We start from the raw sequence: 11,064 nt of genomic DNA on the forward strand, positions 1-11,064 counted from the left end.
GGGAGCTCCTGGAATGCTGCTATCAGCTCAAGGTACGAGGACAGCGACAAGCAATGGCTCATCGTCTTCCAGCTATTATATATCACTAGGGCTACATTCCAATATTTAGCCTACGACTTAGAATACATGCCAGATAGAGGCGTGGAAAAGTATTTGCCCCCTTTTCTCTATTTTTCCATATTTCTGATACTGAATGTTATCAGATCTTCAACCAAAACCTAATATTAGATAAAGGGAACCTGAGTGAATAAATAACACAACAATTACATAGTTTTTCTCACATTTATGAAATAAATGAAGTATTTGCCCCCTTACACTCAATAACTAGTTGTGCCACCTTTAGCTGCAATGACTCCAACCTATACGCTTCATGTAGTTGTTGACCAGTCTCTCATGTCGCTGTGGATGAATTTTGGCCCACTCTTCCATGCAGAACTGCTGTAACTCAGCGACATTTGTGAGTTTTCAACCATGAACTGCTCGTTTCAAGTCCTGCCACAACATCTCAATTAGCATTAGGTCTGGACTTTGTTGCTTTTTAGCCATTTTTATGTAGACTTGATTGTGTGTTTTCAATCATTGTCTTGCTGCATGACCCAGCTGCGCTTCAGCTTCAGCTCACAGACTGATGGCCTGACATTCTCCTGTAGAATTCTCTGATACAGAGCAGAATTCATGGTTCCTTCTATTAAGGCAAGTCGTCCAGGTCCTGAGGCAGCAAAGCATCCCCAAACCATCACACTACCACCACCATGCTTGACCGTTGGTATGAGGTTCTTACTGTGGAATGCAGTGTTTTGGTTTTCGCCAGGCATAGTGGGACCCATGTCATCCAAAAAGGTATACTTTTGACTCATCTGTCCATAGAACATCCTTCCAAGAGTCTTGATGATGTCCAGGTGCTTTTTGGTAAACTTGAGTCAACCTTTTCGACGACATGGACCCATTATGCCTGGCGAAAACCAAACACTGCATTCCACAGTAAGAACCTCTCTCTTTCCTTCTGCCACACTCTTTGCCTCTCTCTGCCTCCCTCCCTCCCTCTGTCTTTCTCTCTCTCTCTCTCTTTCTTTCTCTTCTCTCTCTTCTCTCTTCTCTCTCTCTCTCTAGCGTGATGCTGTGCTGAGTGAGCCCGCAGTGAGGCGTAAGGGGAAAGGGAAACAGATCTGGGATCTGGAGAAGATGAAGAACAGACTGGTGGACATGAGAGAACTCTACCAGGAGTGGAAGAACTACGACGAAGACAACCCTGTGAGTTTACAACCCTGTGAGTTTACAACCCTGTGAGTTTACAACCCTGTGAGTTTACAACCCTGTGAGTTTACAACCCTGTGAGTTTACAACCCTGTGAGTTTACAACCCTGTGTGAGAGATGTGGTTAACTACTTCTATCTAAGGCTCTAGACTCTTTCTGAATCTTTCCCTGCTCTCCTTCATTGTTCTGATCTAAAAGAACTGACCAGGTGTAACGTAATGACCAACTTCCACCATATTGTTTTCACTGGTCAAGTCTTTTCAGATGAAGGTGAGAAGGAGGAGAGCATTTAAAAAAAAAAGTGGATCGAGCCCTAGTCTACCGTCTCACGCTTTCTCCCCTCTTCCCTCTACTCTCTCCCCATCTCCCCTGTCTCCCTCTCTCCCCCTGTCTCCCTCTCCCCCCGTCTCTCCCCCTGTCTCCCTCTCTCCCCGTCTCCCTCTCCCCCCTGTCTCCCTCTCCCCCGTCTCCCTCTCCCCCCGTCTCCCTCCTGTCTCCCTCTCTCCCCTGTCTCCCTCTCTCCCCGTCTCCCCCTTCCCCTCTCGCTCTCCCCCTCTCGCCTCGCTACCTCCCTCCTCTCTCCCCCTCCCCCTGTCTAGGTGATGCCGACCTGTTCTTTGACGAGCAGGATAACCACAGTCTGATAGGAGTGGCCAACGTGTTTCTGGCCTGTCTCTTCTACGACGTCAAGCTGCAATACGCTGTACCTATCATCAACCAGAAGGGAGAGGTACGGGTGTGTGTGTGTGTGTGTGTGTGTTCTATGACATTAAGCTGCAGTACCCGTCATTAATCAGATTACATGGGTGACATGTCTGAAAAACACACTAAATGTTCAGCCATTAGTTAACCCTATACACTCGTACCCGTATACAGGTTGAAAATGGCAGATTTGGGCAACTGACAAATGCTTAAATTGGAGCTCAGTGGCTGTACAGTAACATGCTAAACGTTTCAATTTAGCCCTATCCATAGAGGGCAATTCCCACGAGTGTAAAGGGCTAATGAGATTGTGTGTATTTCTCTCTGTTAGGAGGCAGGGGCGTCTCCGTGTAGAGGTGTGGCGGGGGAGCGAGGGGCTGGAGGAGACCTCTCAGAGCACTGTGGATGGAGAGACTCCCACAGAGACACTGAAACCTTCAGTTTCCTGAAGCGCATACTGTGGAAGGTGCGTCTAGTGTGTTTGACTTAATTTAGCCATTGCTACTGTGTCCTCTGCAAACATTCCGAAATCAGTTCCCACCACATTTTTACACCCCAAAAACAGAAAATGTTGTTCTTATTGGACAAGTTCAGATAGTACCAGGGCTGAGGGGTGTGTCTGTGTCTGTATAGGAGAAGACTGTCTAACTATATAGGAGGGATAGAGCCTGAGCTGAGCTGTGTGTGTGTGTGTGTGTGTGTGTAGGAAGGTGACCTGGAGAGGTTGAGGGAACAGTGGCTGACCACCCTCACTAAGAGACAGGAGTACCTGGACCAGCACCTGCAGAAGATGGTCCAAAAGCCAGGTCAGCCTGACTAACACTCACACCATGACCTCCTCCCGACACACATTACATTACACACAGAGCATATTCATGACCTCCTCCACGACACACATTACATTACACACAGAGCATATTCATGACCTCCTCCACGACACACATTACATTACACACAGAGCATATTCATGACCTCCTCCACGACACACATTACATTACACACAGAGCATATTCATGACCTCCTCCACGACACACATTACATTACACACAGAGCATATTCATGACCTCCTCCACGACACACATTACATTAAACACAGAGCATATTCATGACCTCCTCCCGACACACATTACATTACATTTCAGACAGAGCATATTCATGACCTCCTCCACGACACACATTACATTACACACAGAGCATATTCATGACCTCCTCCACGACACACATTACATTACACACAGAGCATATTCATGACCTCCTCCACGACACACATTACATTACACACAGAGCATATTCATGACCTCACGACACACATTACATTACATTACACACAGAGCATATTCATGACCTCCTCCACGACACACATTACATTACATTTCAGACAGAGCATATTCATGACCTCCTCCACGACACACATTACATTACATTTCAGACAGAGCATATTCATGACCTCCTCCACGACACACATTACATTACATTTCAGACAGAGCATATTCATGACCTGTACTCTGACTGCTGTCTCAAGTCCAGTCAGATTCAAATCCTCTGTCTGATTGCTCTCTTTGGAGCTTTCTGTTGAGCAGTTTGACAAAAGACTATAATCAGTGATATAGTAAAGTGTGTGTGTGTGTGTGTGTGTGTGTGTGTGTGTGTGTCTGTGTGTGTGTGTGTGTGTGTGTGTGTGTGTGTGTGTGTGTAGATAAGTCAGAGGATGACGTGGAGAGGGAGGCCCAGCTGTTGAAGTGTCGTCTGACCCTGACAGAGGAACGTAACGCCGTCCTGGTACCTTCAGCTGGTAGCGGCATCCCTGGAGCCCCTGCAGAGAGGTAGTGGTGTGGTGTGAGTGTGTGTGTGAGTGTTTGTGTGTGTGTGTGAGTGTGTGTGTGTGTGTGTGTGTGTTGGAGCTGTGAGCTCCCAGTGTTCTGATTGGTTAATTTCCCCTGTTCCAGAGTTCCTGTTCCTGGGATGGAGACTCACATTCCTGTCCTCTTCTTGGACCTTAGTGGTACGTTCTGCTATTTCTCTTCTCCTCTCCTCTCCTCTCCTCTCCTCTTTCATTTTACATTTACATTTTAGTCATTTAGCAGACGCTCTTATCCAGAGCGACTTACATGAGCAATTAGGGTTAAGTGCCTTGCTCAAGGGCACATCGACAGATTCTTCACCTAGTCGGCTCTGGGGATTAGAACCAGCAACCTTTCGGTTACTGGCACAACGCTCTTAACCCTTCCCTTCTCCTCTCTCTTCTCCTCTCTCTTCTCCTCTCCTCCTCTCTCCCTTTTCCTTCCCTTCTCCTCCTCCCTTCTTCATGTTATAAAAACTGATTGGCAGCATTTCAGGCAATTTGAGAAATAGATGTACATCCTCAATTAAGAAAGCTAAATCAAGCTACTTTCTAAGTTCTGTCTCAGACTGCTGGTGATTCATCTACATTTTCTAAACAGTTAATGCACTGAAGCATGGAAATGATTCTCCTGCCCTGCCTAAGAAAGTTGTCAGACTCTAGCATCATTACTTGAAAAAATGAGATAAGTGATGCTTTTAATCAGTATTTTATTTTTCGTCAGGCTTTTTATTTGAAATAAATGATGGTTTAATTGACCCTGGTCAGCCAGTCAGTTGACTGCCTGCCCCTCTCCCAGCCTCTAGTTGGCTCATTGGAAGGTCAGTCAACTTCTAGTGAACCTTTGTTTTCATTTCAACAACTTTCTACTTGATGTGCTAGATGCCTTGCGCAAGATGTATGTAAAAAAAATATCCACTGTGGCTGATTTCCTTGATCTTTTCTCGCTGCAGCTTTCAGCTCCCCTGATTGCGGAGTCATTGACACATATTTCTTTAACTGACGATTACTTCAAGAGTTTTTCTGACGAGTATTCCCAGAGTTTGGAAGGCGGCCCATGTGCTCCCTCTCTGCAAAGGTGGTGACCCCTCATGCCGATTTTAATTATTTAGGTCGACCTCGAAATTGTCTTGCCTAGCAAAAATGTTAGAATCATTAATCAACTGTCAGTTTAGATCCTTCGTAGATATGAGATGTTGTCACGCCCTGACATAGAGATCTCTTGTTGGTTTGGTGAGGGTGTGAATATCTATGTGTAGAGCTATGTTATCTATTTCTATGTTGGCCGGGTGTGGTTCCCAATCAGAGGCAGCTGTCGATCGTTGTCTCTGATTGGGGATCATACTTAGGCAGCCATTTTGCCTACCTTTAGTTGTGGGATCTTGTTTCAGTTGGGCTTGTTGGAGGTTTAGCCGTTTGAACGTCACGTTCTGTTGGATTTTGTTATTTTGTCTGTGTTTTTAATATAATAAACGACTACGTACGCATACCACGCTGCACCTTGGTCCGATCCTTTTACTCAACGAACGTGACAGAAGATCCCACCACCAACGGACCAAGCAGCGTGAACAGGAAGAGCGGACAACATGGACGTGGGAGGATATTTTGGACGGTAAGGGATCCTGGACTTGGGAAGAGATCCAGGCAGGTATGGATCGCCTTCCTTGGGAGCAGACGGAGGTGAAGGGTAGGATAGGAGGAAGCTGCCCTGTTGGACTTATCGAAGGCTTTTGATACAGTTGACTGCTCTTGATTTCGAAGATTGTCTGCAATCGGTATGGATCAGGCGTCATGTAAATGGTTGGAAAATTACTTGATAGACAGGACAGTGTTTTTTTTTCTGATGGTGTTAAGACAGGTTTCCTTGATATTACTAAAGGTGTCCCACAGGGAAAGATTTTAGATCCTGTACTTTTACTGTCTGTGTAAACTGTTGGTCTATCTGCAAAAACATGTTTTTACATACCCCTGTATGCAGAGGATACTGCTGTGTGCTATTGTCCCCATGGTTGACCAGGCTCTGGCAGAGCTTCAGTCTTCCTTTATTGCCCTGCAGAAAGCCTTTGTTGAACTGAAATTGGGACTTAATGCAGGTAAAACCAAGTATGTTAGTCTCCGAATCACGTAAAAATCTGTACATTGGATGGTGACCTCATTGGTTATTGACTATGGGGATATTGTCTATATGAATGCAGCTGCAACTAATGGTTTATCATAGCTCACACTATGCTTTATCATGTCACTTTATCACTATGCGTTAGTTAGCCTAGCGGTTAGAGAGGACCGCCAGTAACCAGAGGGTTGCCAGTTCGAATCCTTTGTCCGACAGGAAAAATCTGTCGGGAAGTGAGCTGGCAACCGGAGGGTTGCTGGTATCAAATCCTAGATTCCATTGCCTGCCGTTTGTGCCATTGAGCAAGGCACTTAACTCTCCACAACAACAGCTCCCCCGGGCACCCAGTGTGGCAGCGCCCTGCACCTTCCCCCCCAAAAAAAAACAACCTGTATGGGTATGCATGTGTGCCTTTCGGAGGGGTTGGGTTAAAAGCGGAAAGTAAAATTTAGGTTGGACCTTGTGTGCAAATGACCAATAAAGGGATCTTAATTACGGGCGATGGGTTCCGTACACATCACTGCATTCTGTATCATAAAGTAGGCTGGCCCTCTTTTGAAGTCTTGTAGATGGAAACATTGCACTCGTTTTGTTTATAAAGCGCCTCCTGCATAAACTTCCGCCATACCTTAACTCGTTGTTAACCTATAGATGTACGGGGTACCAGACCGGGGCTCAGGGACGGCTAACTCTGGAGGTCCCTTCCATCCCCACTGAGTTGGGTAGATCTGCTTTTAGGTTTTTTTTGCACCTTATGTGTGGAATGATCTACAATGCACTTTAACATCGGAGGAATTGGTGCCTCTTGGGCATTTCAGATGGTTGTTATGGGACCTTTTTTAATGAAGAATGTCGTGTTTTTTTCTTTTCGTGTATTGTTGTGTATAATAACGTGTAGTTTATTGTATTGTGGGGCTGTACAGGGCTCATCTGGAAAAGAGACCTTGGTCTCAGCATTGACAAAATAAAGGTTAAATCAAAAGTATTTTGGCTGTGTGACTCAGAACCCTCTCGCTCTCTCTATAGCTGATGATTTTTCCAGGATAACCCGGCTGGTTGGGGGTCCAGATGCCATGCTGAACCAGGAGGATGAGGAGTTCTTCGACCTGCACATCGTCAAACATTACGACGGAGAGGTGAGCTAACGGTCTTAAAGACAACAAACTGGGGCTGAAACAGACTGAGGCTCCACAACACTAGTAGTGATCTCTTGGTCCAAAGCAACACCTAGTCTTTTTTTCTTTAGAAACTTCTCATAGATCTAAAAGGATCTACCGGCCCACTGGAATATATGCCAAGCTGCTTACTCACTTTAGACCCCTTTTTTAAGGTCTACCAGAAGTAACTAGGGGACTAGATGTTGAACCAGGCATATCATCCCCCCTCCCCAGGTTTGCGCGGAGGCGTCGTGGGACTCTACAGTGCATGACTGTCCCCAGTTGAGTCGGCTGACCTCAGGGTGTACCTGACAGTCGGGGTCGAAGTTCAGCTCTCACCCCCTGCAGCTGGTCCTCAGAAAACGCATCTGTGTCAACCTAGCCGGACAACGGGTAGGAGACACACACACACCGGACGACATGTCAGACATGCACACACCAAACGTCAGAACACACACACACACACACACCAAACGTCAGAACACACACATACACACACACACACACACACTGGACAACAGGTCAAATTTGCTCAGTAACTTGCTCTCCTGTATAATACAGTTGTACATGTTTTTTAAGCATGTACAACTAAAATATTCATTCATTTCTGGGCATAATAATTAATTATTAGTATCCAGTCTATACCAATGATGATTTTGTATGATGTAACTTAATTGGGTATAGTTGGATGTTTATATCATGGTTATGTATCAGGGTTGGGGTCAGAGTCTGTTGAAGAGGATGTCTCATCGCATATATATCTCATATATGTTTCAAACGTTTTACACATGTGAATTCAATCTGATCTGACTATGAATGTTTTATGACAGACATAAAAAATAAAATAAAATATGGAGGAAGAGACAAATCTACATGATTTGTTTATATCAATATGGTGTTACAATAAACTTTGACCTGTAGATACATCTTTACCAAGTTGTCGGCAAAAAATTGTTTGACTTTTTGTAGACAACTGGATTTTGTATTGTGGAACTTTACACTTCTATATGGCTAGGAACCAATGCTCAGAACTCTTCGCAGGCTCCATTTGTCGGTGGGACTTGTGGTTCCTATCGCTCAAAACTTCTGTCCCTTGTGACAAAAACTAAACTACATCTCCCATTTAACTATCATTCATCTTCCAAGGTTTTTCAATCAATATTGCTGTTGTCCGGTAGTCATGGGGAACTGCACAACTCCAATTATAAAGTGTTTTTTCTCAAAATTGCCTGGATATCACATTACCTACTTGTATCAGTAATTTCATAATTTAAGCATTACGAAACTTCTATTCGATCAAATAAACCTCACATAGCAAATAAGCCATAAAAAAATACAATGTTTTTTACACTCTCATTGACCTCATACAAAAACTCCTTGCTCGGTGGCCAAACAACGAAAAAACGCCACCTGCTGGAAGGAGTTGTGCCTCACTTCCTCTTCCTCTCTGCTAAGTGCATACGTGGAGTGTGTCTGGAAGAGGGCGTGTCAACAGAATTATGTGTCTGGAAGAGGGCGTGTCAACAGGATCAACAGAATTATGTGTCTGGAAGAGGGCGTGACAACAGGATCAACAGAATTATGTGTCTGGAAGAGGGCGTGACAACAGGATCAACAGAATTATGTGTCTGGAAGAGGGCGTGACAACAGGATCAACAGAATTATGTGTCTGGAAAGCGAATCAGCTAATTGGGCAGATTTGTTGGCAACTCAAGACCGTTTTGCGTGGCTGCTGAGCTTTCAAATTTACGGTGTGTGGCATTGGTCGGCAGAGATGACGGTAAGGAGTTTGAAGTTAGGCTAACATTTTTGCCGTTCACGTTGAGCTGTGTCTTTTGGTGTAGCTACCTAAGTTCTTAGTAACTGTACACGACTTGCTGTCTAACATTTTAACGTAGCTATCATCACCGTAGCTATCATCACCGTAGCTATCATCACCGAGAGTCCTGTTTGCTGTGGGCGAACACAGGAGGCTGGTGTCACCTTAATTGGGGAGGACAGGCTTGTGGTAATGGCTGGAGTGGAATGGTATCAGACACATGGTTTCCATGCGTTTGATGCCATTTCAATTTCTCAGTTCAGGCCATTATTATGAGCCAACCTCCCCTCAGCAGCCACCACTGGCGCTAACGTTATCAACTTATCTAACTAGCTAGCTAACTAGCTTACTAAGCTATTTGTCATTGTTTGTGTTTGACAGCATATCACACCTTTTAAAGCTGCCGATGTCCGCACGGTTTTATCCCATCATTGCCCCTTCTGCCAGCCGTCCAGACCTATGCCAGTTTGTGCCCCTTCTGCCAGCCGTCCAGACCTATGCCAGTTTGTGCCCCTTCTGCCAGCCGTCCAGACCTATGCCAGTTTGTGCCCCTTCTGCCAGCCGTCCAGACCTATGCCAGTTTGTGCCCCTTCTGCCAGCCGTCCAGACCTATGCCAGTTTGTGCCCCTTCTGCCAGCCGTCCAGACCTATGCCAGTTTGTGCCCCTTCTGCCAGCCGTCCAGACCTATGCCAGTTTGTGCCCCTTCTGCCAGCCGTCCAGACCTATGCCAGTTTGTGCCCCTTCTGCCAGCCGTCCAGACCTATGCCAGTTTGTGCCCCTTCTGCCAGCCGTCCAGACCTATGCCCGTTTGTGCCCCTTCTGCCAGCCGTCCAGACCTATGCCCGTTTGTGCCCCTTCTGCCAGCCGTCCAGACCTATGCCCGTTTGTGCCCCTTCTGCCAGCCGTCCAGACCTATGCCCGTTTGTGCCCCTTCTGCCAGCCGTCCAGACCTATGCCCGTTTGTGCCCCTTCCGCCAGCCGTCCAGACCTATGCCCGTTTGTGCCCCTTCCGCCAGCCGTCCAGACCTATGCCAGTTTGTGCCCCTTCTGCCAGCCGTCCAGACCTGTGCCCCTTCTGCCAGCCGTCCAGACCTATGCCAGTTTGTGCCCCTTCTGCCAGCCGTCCAGACCTATGCCAGTTTGTGCCCCTTCTGCCAGCCGTCCAGACCTATGCCAGTTTGTGGGCACACATTGCGTCTCACATACCAAAGGCTGTGTCACATAGAGGTAAGAATATGTAGCCAAAGTAATTGTGCCAACATATCAAAAAAATCTAATATGAAAATTATGATTTCCCAGTAGGGGGGGGAATGAATAATGTTACAGCTAGTCCTACTAGCCACATAAAGCCTGCCATTAAGTAGACTAGGTCAGCACCTGTCACCACATGATGCCATGATTAATACGGGCTAGCCAGGCTATTTGCATCCCCTTCCCTGAACACTGACTTAGTGTTCCGTTTTTTTCCATTTGAGGGATCTGTGGACGCTGGTGGCGTCTCTGGGTCTGAAGCCATTCGACGTGAGAGAGTGGTGGAACAGAGTCCTGCAGACACCGGTCAGACAGGGAGGGGAAGAATCGGCCTTCAGAACCTGCAGGCCTCGGTGAAGTGTGTCACGCTGCGTCGTGGACGGCCTCCGCCGGAGAGGAGCGTCAGAAGAGGTGGCGCTGACAGAAAGCGAGGGAGTAATACGAGCTGCGGCACGCACAGTGACACTAGCATCAGCAGGTGTATCGCAGAGGGGACCGTCCTCAGGAACTATGCAGGTGTCAGGCTGAGACGGTTCTGCTGCCACCTACTGGTCAAGACCACTACACACAGGTGGGGTAGCTGTTACTACTCCTGCAGAGTTGAGAGCATCTGATGGAGAGGCTGGTGTTGGGCAGTGGCTCTGATGGAGAGGCTGGTGTTGGGCAGTGGCTCTGATGGAGAGGCTGGTGTTGGGCAGTGGCTCTGATGGAGAGGCTGGTGTTGGGCAGTGGCTCTGATGGAGAGGCTGGTGTTGGGCAGTGGCTCTGATGGAGAGGCTGGTGTTGGGCAGTGGCTCTGATAGAGAGGCTGGTGTTGGGCAGTGGCTCTGATAGAGAGGCTGGTGTTGGGCAGTGGCTCTGATAGAGAGGCTGGTGTTGGGCAGTGGCTCTGATGGAGAGGCTGGTGTTGGGCAGTGGCTCTGATG

General features: G+C 47.0%; 1 protein-coding gene across 1 annotated transcript; it reads left to right on the top strand.

The window, feature by feature from the left end:
- The first annotated feature begins 891 nt into the window (after positions 1 to 891).
- On the top strand, positions 892 to 7,452 carry LOC121552549 (kinesin-like protein KIF13B). Its single transcript, XM_045211213.1, has 9 exons — positions 892 to 909; positions 1,111 to 1,267; positions 1,855 to 1,985; positions 2,289 to 2,423; positions 2,664 to 2,763; positions 3,654 to 3,780; positions 3,904 to 3,959; positions 6,937 to 7,046; positions 7,302 to 7,452. The coding sequence occupies exons 1-9, from the start codon at positions 892 to 894 to the stop codon at positions 7,377 to 7,379; spliced, it is 912 nt and encodes a 303-aa protein (XP_045067148.1). The 3' UTR covers positions 7,380 to 7,452.
- Positions 7,453 to 11,064: the final 3,612 nt, after the last annotated feature.

This window comes from Coregonus clupeaformis, chromosome 36 (assembly GCF_020615455.1).
Source record: "Coregonus clupeaformis isolate EN_2021a chromosome 36, ASM2061545v1, whole genome shotgun sequence".
Taxonomy (NCBI): domain Eukaryota; kingdom Metazoa; phylum Chordata; class Actinopteri; order Salmoniformes; family Salmonidae; genus Coregonus; species Coregonus clupeaformis.